At 58.8% G+C, this 19,227-nt stretch overlaps 1 protein-coding gene across 4 annotated transcripts; it reads right to left on the bottom strand.

Annotated features, from left to right (window-relative positions):
• Positions 1-3,103: 3,103 nt before the first annotated feature.
• DNAJB5 (DnaJ heat shock protein family (Hsp40) member B5) lies at positions 3,104-19,031 on the bottom strand. Of its 4 annotated transcripts, XM_074813053.1 has the most exons (5): positions 16,564-16,687; positions 15,348-15,745; positions 11,997-12,241; positions 9,270-9,868; positions 3,104-5,161 (listed from the first exon to the last, which is right to left on the bottom strand). In XM_074813053.1, exons 2-5 carry the CDS (start codon positions 15,413-15,415, stop codon positions 4,928-4,930), a joined length of 1,146 nt encoding a protein of 381 aa, XP_074669154.1. In that variant the 5' UTR covers positions 15,416-15,745; positions 16,564-16,687; the 3' UTR covers positions 3,104-4,927. The 4 variants fall into 4 exon arrangements, with proteins under 4 accessions (XP_074669154.1, XP_074669153.1, XP_074669151.1 ...); XM_074813052.1 differs by lacking the exons at positions 15,348-15,745; positions 16,564-16,687 and adding an exon at positions 19,014-19,031; XM_074813050.1 differs by lacking the exon at positions 15,348-15,745 and having other exon boundaries at positions 16,564-16,723.
• Between the last annotated feature and the right edge of the window lie 196 nt (positions 19,032-19,227).

Raw genomic sequence — 19,227 nt, forward strand, 5'->3', positions numbered from 1 at the left:
GCTCTCGCCCTGTCCTCACGCTGCCTCTGTTCGAGAAAACACTGCTGCTGCTCTCTCCTGCGGGGATGCAGGCCATCGCCTCCTCCTGTAGCAACCGGGATAGAGGCGGGAGGAGGGCTGGTGCTTCACCTACCCCCCAGCCTTTTTTTTGGGTTAACTGGCACTTGGAAACCCCTGACAAGAGCTCTGCGGGACTCTCCCCAAAGCCTTCCTCAGCTCTGGCAGGGTTCTTCCTTCCTGCCAGTTTGGTTCCATCACCACCCAGCAAGTGCTGGGGGAAGACCCACCCTGGCATCCCTGTCGGCTGGGGTAAGCAGGGTGTGGGGTGGTGGGGTGTGCGCCCCAGCTCCCGGCAGCTCCAGTCTTCCCTGCCGCCTCTCCTAATTGCAAACGCTAATGGAATCGAGCAGGGATGGAAAACCTCATCTTTCTTCCCTGCCGTCTGCGGGACATGGCTCCTGCTGGAGACAGCACCCACAGGAGCTCCCAGAGCAGAGTAAACCTGCTGAGGGGGCTGAGGGTGTGCCCTAAATCAGCACCTGCAGCAGCTGGGGAGCTTGGCTGGGCCCCCCACCCCCATGACCCCCCAGCAGCCCCAGGAGGGTGGTTGGCACCAGGATCTGGGATTGTGCCCCTTTCTGGGGCCGCCCCGCCTCTGCAGAGACCCCTGGTAGCTGCAGGGGCAGGAGCCTTCCCACAGCACCCTCCTCCCCTGCCCAGAACCTTGCTGGGGGGACTGGGCAGCCCCCAAACGTGCTGTGGGGGGAGGAAGGGGCTGTTGGCTGAGGCTTGCCCTGGATGGTGTGGGATTAGTGAGGGGGACAGCTGAGGGCAGCCCTTTCATTGCCATCATCGTCGTCATCTCCCTGTGCCCCCCCGGGTTTCCCAGAGCCCCCCACCAGCCCTACAGCTGGGCCCCACAGGGACTGTGTGGCCTCATAGGGGCCACAGCCCAGCCACGGTGGGTGCAGGATGGAGGGAGGACCCCTCCCCGGCCAAGATGTTGGGGTTAGAGGCTGATGCCTGACCCCAGGGATTGGGGCCCTCCTGCAGCACCCCAAACCCCTCCGGGCCCACCAGGCGCTCCTGCCAGCAGAGGGCAGGCAGCGGCCACGCTCATCGCCTCCCGTCCCACTCTGGCCCAGATGCATCTTACCGGCAGCCCCGGCCCCAAGTACATCCCCTCCCTTTGGGCACCTCCTTGGCCCACACGCATCCCCTCCCCATGGCTATCCCTGCCCCAAGGGCGTCCCCCTACCACAGGCATCCCTTCTCCACCGGCATCCCCTGCTCCATGGATGTGCCCTCCCTGTTGACACCCACCGGCCCATGGACATTCTTCCCCATAGGTGTTCCTGCTCCAAGGGCTTCTCCTCCCCATGGTCATCCCCTCCCCATGGTCCTTCCCCACCCATGAGCATCCTCGGCAGCATGTCAGACCCCATGGCTGGGGGGAGCTGTGCTGGCTCTGCCTCCCCAGTCTGTCCAGCCCGTTATCCACTCCCAGCCCTGTCTGCTGTGTGGGCTTCAGGGTTAGAGGGGTGTGGGGTAATTTCATGGCCCCAAGCTATCGTCTGGGTGTCGCGGATGAAAGTATTGACACAGTAATATTTAGTAAGAAATCTAGGTTTATTAATAACTAACAGCAATTTATTATTATAAAATAGTTCAGAAATACTAAAAGAAAGAAAAGCGACTTATTCAGATTCTAAAATGAGAAGATTCACACTAATTTACTTAACGGTACCTTTATATATACATGCGCATACAGAAAATGGACAAACACACAGAAACAAAGGTGTTTGAACACGGAACGGACATACATACACAGAAACAAGGGTGTGTACACACACACACACATACACACACACACAAAGAGAAGCTAGCTCAAAGAAAATTTCGGTCTCGAGTTTAGAGCAAATACTCACAATGCCTTGGCATTCCTCAACGGGCGATAATTGAGACTCAAGTGGGGGACTTCGCCCTGGCCTTCCGTCTGGAGCAGACGACACCTGAAGGGTTTGGTACCTGAGAGGCTCCCAGCTCAGGGGAGATGCTGGTCACAGGCCCGCTGCGATCCAGGAGAGCTCAAAGGGTCTCCCTGGTGGTCGCCATTTATAGGGTCCAAGATAATTGACTTTTGTCCAATACCTTCTGGTGCCTTCCAGCAGTTACACAAGAGTTTGATTAATGTGCGACTCTGTTATTGTTCCCCTTTGACCACATCCCAGGCACAGGTGTGCCAGGCCCTTAGGAGTTGATGGGCTGTTATAGCTGTTTCCGAGCAATCAGGAGGGGCAGGAGCCAGGCTCGTTAACGTTATCAGTCCTTATCTCCACAGATTGGTGTACAGCTCGGGGGATGTGGGTGGAATCACACGTAGCACCAAGCAGCCCAACAAAGGGAGGGGGGGTTAAGGATTGCACCACCACACTGGGAGAGGGCAGTAAGCCATGATGGGCCTCTGCCCAGTCCCCTTCCTGAGGCACAACACCTGCGGGTTTTGCTCTCATTGCCTCCCCTTGCGTGCTGCTCCTGCTGGGAGCATATGGGCAGACTTTTCCCGGTATCAGCAGGATTTTCCCTGGGTGCAGCTTGTGCCGCTGCCTCCGGCCCTGCCCCAGGGACCCTCTGAGAGGAGCTGGGTGCTGGCATCTCTCCAGTTTGCCGTGGGCAGCCACCAAGGAGCCCCTTTCACCGACCCATCCCCAGCTGCAGCACCCCACTGCCTGTGTCAGACACATCCTGGGACCCTCATGGAGACACAGAGCCCCTGACCCGCCAGCAATGTGGTCAGTGTAGCGATCATTGATGAGGCGAGCAGCCATGCCACCTCAGCAAGTCACACTCGCTCCTGTGCCCTCATTATCAGGCCCTGAAGGTCCTGTGCACCAAGTAGACAACCCAAAAGGATTTATTTTTCCCCTCCCTACCAGCCTCAAGGTTCCTGGGTGCCAGGCTGCTTATTTCCTTCTTTATTGGCCTTGAAGGTCCCAGGGATCCCACCAGCCCAGTGTTGACACCCCTGTAACAAGAGCCCCATCCTTGCTGCCTGCGTGAACACAGCACAGCATCTCCCACCACAACACACACTGAGGAAATATATTTTTTAAAATACTTTATTTCTTTTTTCTCTCAATACTGACATTAATAAAAAAAAAAAAAAGAAAAGAAAAAATTACAAAAAACCCCACTATAAAACATTCAGGTCTCATTGAAACCGAGAAAAACAAAGCAGCTTGCATCTGCGCGCTGGCCTGTCTTCTCGCTCGCAGTGTCCACCAGGTTTCTCTACGTCGAACTCCACAGGGACCAGTGGAGGAAACCGGTGGCGTCCCCTCACCAGTTCAACCGGGCGATTAATTAAGCAGCGGCTAACGGGTCTCCTCGCCCCGTATGACACACTATACAGCTGTACACCCAGCCCCTACAGACACCCCACGCTTACCCCCCCGCCCCAAAGGACCCCCCATTTCAAGTCAGTGATTTCTCTTTAAAAAAAAAAAAAAAAAGGGATTCCCGGGGCGGGGGGAATATTTTGGCAGGGGTTTTCTCTGTGGTGCTGTGGTGGAAGAGGAGCCATACAAAGCCAGGTCGAACGCGCCTCCTGCTCCGTAGGAGCCCTTTCTTGGGAAAAAACTGGCACGAGGCAGAGTGGGCCGAGAAAGGTAAGAAATATAAAAATTCTGATGGAAATCCAGAGGTTTTAAAAAAATACAGCATTTAAAAATTAAGCCACCACGCAGATGATTGCCTCATGCACCTCCCAGCTCCACCCTGACACCTAGAAATACCTCCTGAATGAGTCGTCCCTGTAGAAAAATATATACACGCGCCTTTCTCTTCTTATTAAAGTCCCTAAGGTTGACCTAAAATGCTAGTGAAACCCACAGCTCTGCTCACACTTGGCTCTGCTCTTGCACCCAGACTTGTGCTACACACTCTCCCCCCACCCCTGGGCTTTTGATGTTCGTGTGGGTGAACTATCCCCGCCCTGCTCTGTAAAAAGTCAGGGTGCACCACGCCAGGAACCCCAAAATGGGCAGAGAAAAACCCTTACGGAGTTTATCTAACGAGCTCTATATATATGTATTTTAAAAAAAAGTAGCAATGCAAACTCAACACATCTGAACAAGAAAGCTCCACCCTCGGCTTTTCCCCCCTCCTCCTGCTCAGCTGGGGCTCTGAGGGCACCAGGAGAACCCCGGGCAGTGGCAGGAGGCTGGATGGGACCATCCCCATGTGCTCCATCATTTGGCACAGCCGAGGCTGGGTTGTAGGCTTGGCACAGGAGAGTGGACCACGGTCAGACTCGGTACCGTGGTCCCAGGTGAGAAACAGTCCGGCTACGGGGGGGTGGCCACCGCGGGCGAGAGTGATCAGCACCGCGGTACAGCCGGGACCCCGAACAGCAGCAAGTATCAAAGAGAGGAAGAGAAAAACTAACAGCGGGGACACCAGATCCTGCGGAGTCCTATTTACATTGCGCCGGACCCCGACAAGTCCAGCGTCTCGTGGGAAAAGTGGCCTGAAAAGCAGGTGACATAAAAAACCCACAACGTGATGCACCTCCCCAGGCAAAGGGCCCACACTGCTCGCTTGTGCGAGGTGGAAAAGCTGGACCTCTAGGGAAAAAAAAAAAAAAGTTTGGCAGCCGGGAGAGCTGTGATATGGGCAGGACCCTCCCCGCTGCTGGAGTAGAAAACAGGCCAAGAGGGATGGATGGGGAGAGGAATGGATGGGGAGAGGGATGGATAGGGAGAGGGATGGATGGTGGGTGGGTTGGATGGGTATTTTGGGGGAAGGAAAGTGGTGTGAGGGGTTGTTTTTTGCATTTGAAAGTGCTGTGGCACCTCTGCTCTGTGCGGGCCGGGTGCTGCGGCACGTATGTTTGGAGTATTGCTGCTTGGAGGAGAGTCCCCGGGCTCTAGGAGCACGGGAGGTGCTGCTTGAGGATTTGTCTTGTCTGGGGAGCTATTCTGTCCGGGAAGCGGATTTTGAACTCCACGATCAAGTCTCCTCGCTGGCTGGGGGCCTTGGGGAAGGGCAGCCCCTCACCACGCAGTCTCTTCACTGTCCCCGGCTTGATGATGTCGTTGCAGGGCAGCGGGATCACGCGCCCGTCGATGGTGGGAATGTTCACGGTGCAGCCGCACAAGGCCTGGGGGGAGAAGAGGGGACACACCATCAGACCGGGCTGACACCCCAAAGCATCCCAACGGCCACACCCGCCCTCCCACTGGCCGCTCCCCGGGTTAAACCGCCCAATTCCGTCTGGGTGATGCCCAAGAGTTGATGGGTTTATGTTCAACAGTGCAAGCCCAGGTCTCTACTGGTGCCAGCCCAGTCTAACCACCATGAACTGGGCTGCAGGAGCTGTGCAGGAGAGGGGTGCCCCAGCAGAGGGGTGCCCCAGCCTCATGGCGGGGGGAAAGACCCCCCTCCCCACCTCCTGGGCTCCCCAACAGGCACCACCAGCAAGCATCCAGCCACTCGCAGCAACAGGACAGGCTAAATTTAGCCCCTTCCTGGCCTCGCTGCCCAGCCTTGGGCAGCCAAAAATCCAGCTGAGATCATCAGATGCCGCCGTGGTTCATCAGCTGTCACTCTCCGGAGCCCGGCAGCTCTGCCCGGCGCTGGGGGTTATCTATAGCACAGCCTGCATCCCGTCCCACCCCCGCCAACGGCTCCCAGAAGGTTACACCGGTGTGGGATGGCACTGCGGCCGTGGCACGGCACAGAGCTTTCCTAGAAGATGGGCAGGTCCCTGCCACCGGTCCCTGTTGCAAAGCCAAGAGCTGGTTTTGTGGGTGCCACCCTGTTGTACCCCAGCCCCCCGCATCAGCCGGGGTGGTGGGTGCCGTGGCAGCCGCAAGCCGGCCTGCATTAACGAGCCATGTGATGCAGGAATGCAGCAAGAAAATCCTTGTGTCCTTAAATAACTCAGACAGCTCTGGCATACACGTGGGCAGGATCGTCTCCAGGCTTTCGGCAAGGGCTGAGGGAGAGGACTGCGGAGCGATGTTTCTGGAAGAAGGGGGGTGGGATTTGCTGAGGGTACAGCCTCGAGCTTCCAGGTGGGGGGCTGGCGCAGGTTCGCCCCTCTGAGCTGGGTCCTGGAGGTCCCAGCTCTCCCAAAACACCCTGCAAAGGGAGGGGAGGAGGATGCAATTGCTGTTTTTGGGGTAGATGGGGTGTCGGATGTTCTGCATTCCCCTCCCCAGGAAAAGCCTCCTCTGGCAGAGCAGCAACAGGCATCAGGAGAAACATCTCTTCCTTTGCACCAGGGCAAAGGGACCCGTGCCGGAGCCAGCTGGGGGGCTCCGGTGAGTGGAGAACAGGAGAGATGGGGCCATCTCCTTGCACAGCTCATCTGCACAGGGTGTCCTCCAGGCATGAGCTGTTCTGGCAGCGGGTGCTTGGCTGGATCTCCAGCGCGTTGGGGAGGAACCAAAGGATGATCGTTCCCCAACAATGGATTTCTGCCCCGTGCTCGCCCAAGGATGCTGGAGCCCTCCTGCTCACTGGTACCCACTGCCATGTGCTGCGGAGGGCTGTGTGGGTCCACATGTGTCAGGGAAGGGACATCTCCAGCCACAAAATGGGAAGGAGAACAGGAACTCCCCATGGGAGCACAAGGCAGGCAGAGGGATGTGAGCAGGAGTGGGCAGTAACAGCGAAGGCAGACGGGATCTTAATGTTTCCTTCCAAGAGCCAAGATGCAAGAATCCGAGGCAATCGCTCCTCCACCGTATGTCCCCGCTTTTCATTCTTGTTCAACTTCACTGGCATTTGGGAAACTGGTTGCTGAAGTAACACCAGTAACGACGGGAGCTGCCCCGCATCCTAGAAAGAGGCTGGTTTTATCCCTAGGGATGAAATCACCCTGGGTTTGATAGCTGAGCGCTGCGCTGCGAGAGCAGAGCTTTATCTAGGTCAGCGTTAGGTCCTCCTCCGCTCGCAGAGAAGCTGCCGGGGGGGGATGTTGCCACCGGTCGTGTCTCAGCCGGGCGCTGACGCGTGGATGCTTCGAGGAAGGTGATGCCAGGTAAAGGATGCAAAGCGGGTGGCTGCCGAGGGCAGGCGTTACGCCTGTCATTTTAGGAAGGGACACTTCCCCGCAGCCCACAAGTGCCTGGGGAAGCCCTCGTACACCTCTGGCTTCTGCAGTAGCCTGGTGGCAACCAACCCTGCCACTCCGGCTAGGGGGACTCAGCACCCAGTGGGGCTGGGATTTGAGGGGTGGGAGGGCATTGCCTCCCTGGGTTGCTCTCCTGGATTGAGGAGGAGGAGGAGGAAGATGCTCTCCTGAGTGCTCCCAACCCAAGCACCAGGTGGTTTGTTCCCCACGGCAGCAGGGTGCTGGTGAGGAGTCTCCAGCACAGCCACGAGTGGGGTCAGAGCACCCACCGCCTGTCAGGTCTGCCTGCTGGCACTGTGCTGTGCTGCTCTCGTGGCAGGGGAAGGGACTAAAGCTCAGGCTGAAAAAGACAGACTGACAAGGAGGAAGGGTGCAAGGAGAATGCCCAAGGCTATGGCTGTAGGCTCAGGTTCCATTATATACCGAAGTGGTGGCACATGGAGTTGGGGAGCTCCTGGCATCCGCTCGTGCTCCAGAGTGCTTAAGGTACTTCTTCTCATGGAAGATAAAAGCAGCAGAGTATCCCCCTGCCCTGGCAAGCAGCACACTGGGGATGGCAGCCAGGCTGGCAGCTCCCCAGGGATGACCAGCATATTGGGTTTGCAGTGGGTGAGGACAGAGACCAGAAATTCCAGCTCAAAGAAATGAGGAATTTGCCCAGACCAGCAATTTTCCACTTTGTGACTGCATCGTGCAAACCAAACGCATGCACGCCTCGCTCATGGAGACCACAGGCGCCCAGCACCAACACCTCTGGTGCAATGGCACGTGGTGCCGGAGCAGGTTTCTCCACTTGCTGCTCAAAGGGCACCACCAGGCAAGAGTCCTTCCAGCCTAAGCAGTGCATGGATCTGGGCTAATGTGGTCTGGACATCAGCACAGCCAGCCAGGGGTTAACTTTACAGATAGGGGAATGCACAGAAGGAAACATCTGAGATATGGCATGCATGGCTCCATAAATAAGGCAGTCTCTCCCAAGTATTTCTGGAGTGGCCAGGGGAGCCAGCCACTGCAGGAATAAACCTCTGCACTTTGCTCCATGAAGGAAATTCAGCTCCTGAGTCTGCAGGTTAGCTTAAGCTGAGTTTGCTCCAGGAGCACCCAGCTCTGCCTGACCCATGTTGGCTGCTCCTCGCCCCCAGCACACTCGGTCACAACCCCAGCTAGGATGCAGAGGCATCGCAAAGCTCTCCTGACTCGCTGGCACGCTAACGAGCTCACGTTTCCCCGCCTCAGGTCTGGCCCATTGAGCTTATTTCTGTTACATGCATTTGGGAACATAAATCTGTCTTCAGGAAAGGAAAAAAAATCAGTTCATTAAGAAGACAGACAGCATCTACAGTCTGAAAGGAACAGCAATGGCAGCTGCCAAAAATGTCAATGTTAAATGCAGCTGCCAGCTGGGTTTTATTAAAAAGTAGTTATACAGCAGAGGCAGTGAATGGCACATCTTTTACCAGGGTAATCTTTCTATTTTTCTCCCACCTTTGTGCATCTTACTGACTTCAATGCATCCAGCCCCACTGTGACCTCCAGGACTGGCAGCCTGGATGTGTAGGGTTTGGATATTTTATTTGGTTCTTTATCTAGGAAAGCCAGAACCAAGGAAAACAGCTAAAGCATCGCTCAGGGAGGGTGAGGTACCACCTTTCTCAGCGTGAGCCTGCTCTGTCCGTGGGGAGAGGCACCCGGTGCTATCCTGAACAGTAACTAAGCCACAGCAGGCTCAGCTACGAGAACAAGCAGGGACCAGACTCATGCCAGCCGACTTGGGTTTTCCCTTGTTCCTACAGAGGATCTGGTCTCTCTTCCATATATGAATACCCTACGCTAAAATAGAAGGACAAGACATATGGGAAAGGGAGAAAATGGATAAATGCCACCTGTATTGGCTCAAGAAGCAAGGCGTGTTCAGCAGGGACTGCAGTACCCATGTCCTACACCCAGCACGGAGGTCGAGCAACTCCAAAACCAAGCACGAGTTGGCCTCTGCAATTCTTCTCTGCTGAGGTCTGTGTCTCACGCGACCTACCTGGTCCTTCCTCAGGAGGACTGATTCCCATCTTGGTCCCATGTGCCACCACCCAGCACCACTTCCCACCCCGTGGGATTTACCACCCATACCCACCTCTTTAAGACTGATGTTTGCTGTGTAGACCACGTTCGTCCCGTCCCTCTTGAAGTGCGGGTGAGGCTTGTCCCTGAGGATGAATACGATGTCAGCAGGGATGTTGTCCGGGGTGGCGTCCCCTTCTTTGGGGAATGTGATTTTGGTTCCCTCCTTCCAACCCCTTTTGATGACAATGTTTAGGATCTTGTCCTCAGTCCGCGTGGTCCGGCCATCAGCACTGAGCCTCCTGCGTGTGATCTTCATCCTCTTGGTGGAGCCGTGGTAGATCTCTTCCAGGGACACCTTGAGCTCATGGATGATGGGCGGGTCTTGGACCCTCCTCCGCATGTGCAGGGACTCTTGGTGCCGCCGGTGAACACCGTTAATGCCGTTGAAGCCAAAGCGGCCGAAGGCACTGAAAGGGTCATCGTCATCATCGAGATCCATGTCTTCCTGGTCAAAGCCATTGAATATCCGGGAGCGGCTGCTAGCGAAGAAGACGTCGAAAGGGTTGGAGCCTCCGAAGAAGGACGCGAAGGTGGCGTGAGGGTCTCCATGGAAGGTGTAGTGGGATGTGTTCCCTGAGCCACCTGAAGAGCCACCTCCAGTTTTGAGACCTGGGAGAGAAGGGGGAAGACGAGTCGTGAATGCTTGCCGCCAGTGGATGCCGCGCCAGGACCACACTTTCCAGCAGGAGCGTGGTCACTGCTAGCACCTCCTGGGGGTGCAGGTCACCCTCTCCAGCCCAGCCACCTGTGAAGAGTGTGGGCCAGGAAGGCACCACCTCAATCTGTGACACACAGTCCTGCCCTTACGCCCAGCAAGTTCAAAATCCATTCAGGTTTTGTCCCTGCTATCCCTACTGAAGTGCTTCTTTGGCTCTCTCCACCCAATTCATGGCCTTTTCATTTAAAACATTTCCTGACCAGCCCATCTCCATTCTTTCCCATGGGCAGGCTCCCTTCTGCCCAAACAGCCCCGTCTCTCGGGCCGCACTGACGGCTGCAGTCCAGGAACATCATGTCCTGCAAGTGAGAACAGGCGTTGAGCTCAGCAAGCGACTGTGACTCTGGGTGGCAGAGCAGATGGAGGTCAGCAGATCTCCAGGTCGGCACACAGCTCCCTGCATAGAGACTGTACAAAATGCCTGGTGAGCCCACGGTTTGGATCTTTTGGTAACCATTCCCATGGGAAACTCCCCTGCCAGGTCCCAGGCTGAGCCTTACGTCACTGCAACTCCCCCAAAGTCCCAAGCAGCCAAGTCACACGACAAGTGCCCCCCACAAAGAGGTCACAGATGCTCTGCAAGGCTATTTTTGACCAGGAGGGGCAGGAAGGGTTAAGCCAAGCCTAGCTCAAGGACTATTTTCAGGGCACGAAGGTGACAGTGAAGGGCTATTTCTGACAGGCTGTCCCTCATGCCAGCCCCCACAGCGAGACATAGGAAGGGGACAAGCACAGACCGGGCAAGTTTGGTGGTCTTTTCTGATCGATGAAGTTCATATTCTGGGTGGGCCGGGGGGCTTTCGCTTCACCTTGCCCACAGCAGCGTGCGGGACCCAAAAGCCCCTCAAAACGCCGATCCCCAAGACATGCTGCTTCAAACAATGGCATCTGATGGGAAACAAAAGGTGGGGGGGCTATGGACCAGTCAAGGAGGGGGATGCTCTTCCCTTTCTCCTTGACTCGCTCTTATTTTAGGTGCCTTCAGGCAATGGGAATTTTGCCAAATCCCTGTCGAGTGCCTGTCTCTAGTCCCTAACAGACCGTACAGCCAGGAGGTTTCACCTTTAATCCCTTGACGCCAGCCTGAGAGGGGTCCAATTTCGGCGTTGCCTCCAGGGAAAGGCTGGTTTGCCACTTGAGACAATCTTTTCTCATTTTACAGGGTGGCAAATCACTGTGCCTGGTGCATCCATCATAGCCCTGACATAACTAACGGGTCAAGAATTAACCCACCACTGGTTAATTCTGCTGATGGCTCCTTAGGGGATGCACCTGCCCACTGGCCCGGCAAGAGAAGCTGCCTCTTCCACCCAGCAGCCTGTTCCTGCTAGACCTCCTGCTCTTTTAAGCACCCAAGTCCTGGGCTGATTAATGCAGATGCTATTCGGTGCTCTCCTCGAATGGGGTTGTGCTCTTCCATCTTCGACTAATAAGGCTGCCTGCGGTGGAGCGCTCTCCTCCTCCATGCCAACCACCAGACAACAGCAGACGCTTGGTTTCAAAACAAGGACCTATTACTTAAATTGGGAAAAGCTTTGAATCCTGTAGGTCAGCCCGTACCGGAGAGGACAGCACGACCAGTGCCCAAAGGTGGGGGGAGGGGGGGGGGGTGGAATGTGGGCAAAAGCAGTACTTCTCCGCTGGGATATTTAGATTCATTAAAGGGTTGCTAACGACTTACTCCAGGTATGACCCAGGAGGTGAGCTCCTTCCAATTCCATTGTCTCTGCCAGCTGCCAGGGTTTTGGGGCAGAGGGCAGGGAGAGCCCAGCCATCCAAGGAAACAGGGTGGAGGGCTGGAAAAGTGGAGCAGCCTGGGGAGGAGTGGGATGAGAGGCAATTTCTGGCACCCACGGGGCCTTCACCCTCCCCGATACTGTGGCTGCCAGCCCTGTATCAGCCCCAGGGGCAGGCATGAACCACAGGAACACCTCTGTGTGAAAATGCTCCCTGGCCTATATAAAAACTGATTTAGATCCCACACCCCTGCCTCCAAGCGGGCAGTGCCCATCCCCTTACCTTCCTCCCCATACTGGTCATAAATGGCTCGTTTCTTGGGGTCATTCAGGACATCATAAGCCTCCGCGATCTCCTTGAATTTCTCTTCAGCATTGGGGTCTTTATTCTTATCGGGGTGATACTTCAGGGCCATTTTCCGATAGGCTTTCTTGATTTCATCCTCGTTGGCACCGGTCTGGATGCCCAAAATCTTGTAATAGTCCTTCACCATGACGGCGACGCTGCCGGGAGCCGAGTACTTATTCCTGAAAGCAGAAAGACAGCTCTCCGTAAGGCAAATATGTGGGGCAGCCGGGGATGGGACCGGCACACACTTATTGCGGAGCAGATGCCCCCTGTGTCCCACCGATCAGCAGCACCAGAGCCAGCTTAAGTCCACCAGAGGTCAGAGCCCCGGTGCCAAGATGTGGCCTGGCTGTGGTTTTACCTCCCCGAGCCCCACAGCGTGGACAGGGAGACTCATCTCTGAGGCTGATGAGGAGAGGGAGAACCCGAGCCAGGGACGGCGTTATTATAGGGGCCACGCCACTGCTAACGTCAGGCCAGGACCGTGTCCCTGTTCCGTCCCCCCCACCGCTGAGCCAGGAGGGCTGAGCTATGTCTAAATGTAGCTGCCGGTCCGTGTCTGTTCCCCTCCCTGTTTCTCTCCCAGCTGGGGACCTGGGACCCGAGTTGGGGTGATGACAGCAAGTGTTTGGAGCCTGAAAGCAGCGGCAGGGACCGTGCTGCCGCCTTCACCTTAAAGGAACTTCAAACATTTTGTTCCTGAAAGCAATTGGCATTCAGCTGGAGATAAGCGCCTCCGGCTGTCAGAGCCCTAATTTGTATTTAGCGGAGAGAGAATGAAGCCGTTAGACAGAAACATCTTGTGATGGTGGGAGGGTTTTTTTATTTTTTTGTTTTAAAAAAAACAAAGCAACACTTTCTAGCCTGACTTGCACTCCCTGAGAGCCTTACTGCATCTTGCAGTAAGCCAGAAACACAAGGCTATCTCCCTCCATCGTGTGGGGCCAAGGCCAGGGTCATGCCTATACTAAGGCATGGAAAACCCGCTGGCCGTAATTCATCCTCCAGACACGCCACTGGAGTCACAGAGACCCAGGAAGCAGCTGGTGGAGACCAGGGGGCAGCTCCTCCAGGAGGAGGCTGAGCAAGCCCCACACTCCTCCAAGGACACTTCCTGCTGCTTCCTGATCTTCAGTTATCCGGCAGCAAAGTCCCAACGCCCCCGCCGAGCACAGCCTGCCCCCCCCACCTAACACAGTGCAGCTCAGTGCTTGCTGCTGGCCCTGCTCTTCCCCAGGCGCTGCCCCAGCAGACCCGCTGCTCTCTGCTAAGCCCTCCTGCTCAAGTCCTGCTCCCTGCTACAGTCCAGATTTCACCCCATCCTTGCTCCAAGCGCCCCTGGGCAGCCCCAGCCCATCATGCCCCTCCAGCAGACAGATTTCTGCACGGGGTGTGAGCTTTGGCCCTTTGCTTCACCATCATACAAGTTACCAGATGTTCTCCCCGTATCCTTACTGTATCCATAATCTGCTGGTGGAGGTCACAGAGGGACCCCCCTGTCACAGCAGCTCAGATGAGGGTGGCTGGGCCCCCCTGGGGTGCACGTCCACCACGCTGCACTGAGTCCCTGGCACACATCCCAAGCATCCGCACTGAGCCCCTGGCATCCATCCCAAGCATCCAAGGCTTGCCTTGGGTCACGCCTCGGGCAATAACCCCTCTACAGCTGGGTAGCTGCTACCACAGCCTGGAAATTGGCCCCATACTTGGCCACCTTGGTCCAAACCACCAGCTTCTGCTCTTTTTTGCCCCATCCACTGATTAGATATTTTGCTGTAGGTGGGGAGGGGGGCTAAGGCACCCAAGGCACAGTGAGGGGAGATGGGGGTACCCACAGACGCATGTGGCAAGCTGGGGGGGCACAGAAGAGGTGGGAGAAGGTCCCTGGGGGCGTAAAGAGCATCCGACAGCGACAGCGTCTCCCGCGGCAGCTCCTGGATGCCAGCATGTTTCCGTACCAGCTCCTGCGCGCACAGCCGCCGGCAGCACCCAGCCCACGCAGGCGCTGGGGGATGCTCTGCCCCCCATCCGCCTCTGCCTCCCCATCTGCCCTCCCCGCAGGGCTGGGGGCTGCGGGAGATTCTGGGGTGAGCAACTGAGGTGGGGGGGCTGAGAGGTAACCAGCCAATCCCCCCCACCAAAGGTCACCCCAATGCCTCCCTTCGCCAGGGCAGCCTCCAGTGCGGGTCACGGGCTCCCTGCGACCAGCACCAGGACCTGGACCAGGATTTGGCTCATCTGGATGATGCCAACCCTCCTGAAGTGAGGGCAAGCCAGGCAGTGGTGAAAACAACCCCGGCGCACCCCGGCCCGAGAGACATGGAGGTGAAAAACCTTTGGTTTCCCCCACCAGGGACCACAGCGCCCGGCTCCGACCCCACACAGCCCAATCCGACGGCACCACCGAGACCCCCTCGACCGACCAAAACCCCACAGCGCCTCCCATGAAAATACACCCCGTCCTGACAAAACGCTGTTGCCCCCCGCAACATCTCCGATCTTGACCACGAGGGGTCTTCGGCCAGAGTGGGGATGCGCGCCAGGGACGCTCTCCTGGCCCAGCTTTATCCGGCTGGGCTTGGGGAGGGGGGAATTTCTGTACCGAAATGCATCCCCGTGCTGCGGTTTACCGTGCCGGTGAGGACCAGCCGCTGGCGGGTGACCCGGTGGGTTAAGGCACGCTCCGGAGGCGACACTCGCGTGATGGTGGTAAAACACGACTCTGTCCCCGCAGAGCCTCCCTCCTTCCTTCCCACCTCCTGGGGATCAGCTGCGCCTTGTCACCGCTCTTCTCCCCCTTCTGCTCAGTCATCCTCTCCTGCCTTCCTATTTAACCCCCTAGGGAGCGGAGGGGCGGGGGGGACGACAGGGGTTAAGGCGCTGCAGGGTGGGTTTCAGGCAGGCAAAGTCATTCCTGCATGTCCCCTGGAGAAGCCAAGACCACCTGGCCTTGGAGAAAACAAGCATTCCCCAGTTCTGCCAAGGCAGCTCAGCCTCCATCCTCCTCTTTCAACCACACCAAAAAAAAAAAAAATTAAATCTTTGTTCCGTCCCCGCACATGACATCAGCCCGTGCAACCGCTGGATGAGTGCACCAGCTGAATAGCAATCGTTTGACATAATCCCTCCGCTTGGCAGTCATCTAAGGGAACCAACCCACCCCGGCAGTGACACCGGGGAGATTTATTTTTTCCCCATCTTGGGGTGCAAGGTCACCGCGGGACGCCAGGGACAGGCACCGATGGTTTACAAGGACGCAAGGTCAAGAGGCAGAAACCCACTTACCGAAACTTTACGAACACATTCAGAGTCCAAGCCGTCATTTTTAAAGGCTCTAGTTTTATTTTAAACATCGCGGTTGTCCGCAGACGCCGGCAGGTGACGTGTGCCCGGCCGGGAGGGCCCGGAGGGTGGCAGGAGGACGGTGGAGAGAAAGGTGCCGGCTCGTGCCGGGGATGCCGCCGCCGCCAAGGGATGCTCTGGTGGCGAGCGTTCCCCTCCACCTCCTCCGGCGCACCGAAAAGGCAGCTCCTCGCCAGCCCGGCGGCCACGGTTGGTGGTTGGCTCTGACCTCCGCTCCCAGGACAGCTCCAAAAGGGCTTTGGTGGCGGGCGAAAACGTGGTGCTGCCGGGGAGCTGCCGTCCTTTGTGCGTTTCCCAGCCACACGAGGAGGGGGGGGACCCTTCAATGGAGTCGTTTGCTGAGCTGTAATTTTCCTTTTAATTGGTTTCTCGACGCTTTCTCGCTAAGCCAACGGATTAAGACACTTCTGCCGTCAGCTCCGGCATCCTCCCTCCCCGCTGCCTGCCGCAAGGCGCCCGGCCGCCCCGTTACCGTCACGTCCCCCGCGCAGCCCCCGCCGAGAAGCAGGGAGAGCAGCCAGGAGCCCCCCCAGCGTCCCCAGAAACGACTTTGCTGACGCCCGGGGCTGTGCACCCGCCAGGCGAATCGGGGAAGGAGAAAAGTAGGGCGGCGGTGATGTGGGGGGGGGGGGGGGGAAACCCAAAAGTCACGTTAACCAATTTGCACCTCCCCGGCTTTCCTTCGGATGCGCGGGGGTCCCTGTATGCCCCTCACCGGGCACCTGCATCGGTCCCCCAGCAGAAGGGGTCCGCCAGCCACGTTCCCACCCAGCAACCGGGGCTCCCCCCGCCGCAGCCAGGCACCGGCACGGTGCCTCCTCCAAGCCCGGCGGCGCAAAACCTACTTCTGAGAAGTCACCTTCAGGTGATCCAAGAAAATTCAATGCCACCACGTCCCCCCGCCCCGGGTCCGTCACCGTCCCTCGAAGTCCACAAAGAGCATCCTCTCTGGATGCCCCACACCGGAATTGGGCAGCCGTACCGGGATAGCGGCGGGCGGCTCCTGCATCCCCCCCTCGGCGAGCAAAACGCTGGGCAGGCGACAGCCTCCATCCCGCTTGCGTCCCCAGGGGCTGGGGGGTCCGGTGGCTCGCGGGGCACCGAGCGCCGGAGTGGGTGAGCCGGGGTGGGTGCGTACCTCTCGGCGCGGCTCCAGAAGAGCAGGATGGCCGGCATGGCAGCGTATCCTGGGTTTGGTCAGGGAGCTGGAGGGGATCTCGTCGTGCCGGGGCAAGCAGAGCCACCCGTGCCCGTGCCGGCTGGCAACCGAAGGCAACCAGGCAGCAATGTCATGACTACCCGCAATGAATCATCCCCTCCCCGGGCCCCCACACGCACCGCCCGCCTCCCCCTCCCCACCGACAGCCCCACTGGGGTGCCGGCACCTGCGTGGGGACGGGGTTAACCCTCCCCTCGCTGTCTCTGCCGGCACAGCCCCCGCTGCCAGCCCCGCCGGCTGCTGCCTCCTGCGTGGGGACGGGTCAAGACCCCCTCAAGGTCTCCCTATATAGGGTCCCCCCCCTTTGCCATGCCCACAGGGTGCTGCCTCCTGCGTGGGGACGGGGTCAAGCCCCACTCGCTATGCCCCCGGACAGGATCCCCCACTTCCAGCCCTACGGGGTGCTGGCTGCTGGGTGGGGATGGGATCAAGCCCCCCTTGCTGCCTCCCCATAGAGGACCCCCCTTTCCAGCACCACTGGGGCGCTCACACTAGTGTGGGGATAGGGTCAAGCCCCCCCTCAACGTCTCTCCATATAGGGTCCCCCATTTCCAGTCCTATGGGGCGCTGGCTCATGGGTGGGGATGGGGTCAAGCCTAAACCCCCCAGCATCTCCCCATATCAGATTCCCCCTTTCCAGCCCCAGTGGGGAGCTCACAGTGGTGTGGGGACAGGGTCAAGCCCCCCAGTGTCTCCCCAAGTAGGGTCCCCCCTTTCCAGCCCCACTGGGGTACTCACACTGGTGTGGGGATGGGGTTAAGCACAACCACCACCCCCCAAACCTCAACACTCCCATATGTGGTGCCCCATTTTAGGGGTGCCCCACTGAGGGGCTCAGTGAGGAGCTGTCACCTGCATGGGGAGGGGTTCACCCCCCCCACCCCCCAGCTCACGGCCCCACCAGGGTGCCTGCCCCTGCCTGGGGTGACCCCTCAGCACCCCTTCAGCCCTAGTGTCTGCGCCAAGGGGAAAGCGGGTTAACCCTTTCCTCCTCACCGCCAGCTGTCCTGGAGGACACTGTCACCTCGACTGGGGACAGGGGTTAACCCCTTCCTTGCTGCTCCCTCTGACCCCATTACTGTCACCTGGAGAGACTCGGGGCGGGGTCAGGGGGGTACCTACTTCCTCACCAGCCAGTTCAGCTGCACTGGGATACACTGGTACCCCCAACTGCGGGGGTGGGGGGGTGGTATTAACCCCTTCCTGGCCACACCACACAGCTCCAACAGGGCACATTGTTTCCTCCAAAGTGGGAGGGGTAGGAGGGGTTAACCCCCACCTCACCACCCTCTCCAGCCCCACAGGCTGTACTACAGCCCCACGGAGGGGGTGGGGGGGGGGGGTGGGGGTTAACCCCTTTCTTCCAGCCCCACTTGGATGCACTGTTACTGTTAAGGGGCAGGGGGGTTAACCCCTTCCTCCCACCCCCTTCAGATCCACAGGGACACGCAGTCACTAGGCAGGGCAGAGCAGTTAACCCTGACCCACAGCCCCACCAGGAAACCCTGTCAGCCCACAGGTGCAGAGCCACCAACCCCGCCTTCAGCCCCACAGGGACACCATGTCACCCCATGGGTGCAACGGCGCTAGTGGCTGGCCTCTGTTCCTCACACATGTAGGGGCAGAGGGGCAAACCTCCCCTTCCCTGCCCCATAGCGACACCCTGCCACCCCATGGGGTGGGGGGCTGAACTGCCAGCCCCACAGCAACATCCTGTCACCTCATAAGGAAGAGGGACTGAACCCCCCAGCCCCACAGGGACACTCTGTCACCACACAGGGAAGGGGGACTGAGCCCCCCAGCCCCACAGGGACACTCTGTCAACCCAATGGGAAGGGGGACTGAGTGCCTCAGCCCCACAGAGACACTGTCAACCCCCAGGGAAGGGGGACTGAGCCCCCCAGCCCCACAGCAACATCCTGTCACCCCATGGGGTGGGGGGACTGACCCCCCCAGCCCCATAGCAACACCCTGTCACCCCATAGGGAAAAGGGACTGAGCCCCTCAGCCCCACAGGGACACTCTGTCACACTATGGGCCAGAAGAACTGATCCCCCCAGCAAGACCTTATCACCCCATGAGGCGGCGGGACTGACCTCCCCAGCCCCACTGGGACACTCTGTCACCCGACAGGGAAGGGGGACTGACCCCCCCCAGCCCCACAGCAACACCCTGTCACCCCACGGGGCGGGGGGACTGACACCCCATCCCCCCCCAGGGACACTCTGTCACCGTAGGGGGCGGAGGGTCCGCGCCCCCGCTCCCACCGGGAGGCCGGCACCGGCACCGGCGCCGTGGGGGGGTGTGTGGGGCGGCGGTGTGGGGCAGCGCGGTGGGGCAGGGCCGCCGCCGCCGCCCCCGGCACTCACCGCTCGCGCTGTCCCGGGGCGCCGCGCGCTCGCTGAGCCGCCCCCGCCCCCGCCCCCTTGGTCGCCACGTCAGGGGAGTCCCGCCCGCGCGCGCCCCGCCCCGTTGGGCCGGCAGGGTGTCCGTCGCCGCGCTGCGCCGCGCTCATTGGCTGTCGTGAGGCGCGGGGGGTGGGCGGGAAGGCGGGGCGAAGGACGAGGGCCTCGCCTCTGCCCG

This window comes from Strix aluco, chromosome Z, assembly GCF_031877795.1.
Source record: "Strix aluco isolate bStrAlu1 chromosome Z, bStrAlu1.hap1, whole genome shotgun sequence".
Taxonomy (NCBI): Eukaryota; Metazoa; Chordata; class Aves; order Strigiformes; family Strigidae; genus Strix; species Strix aluco.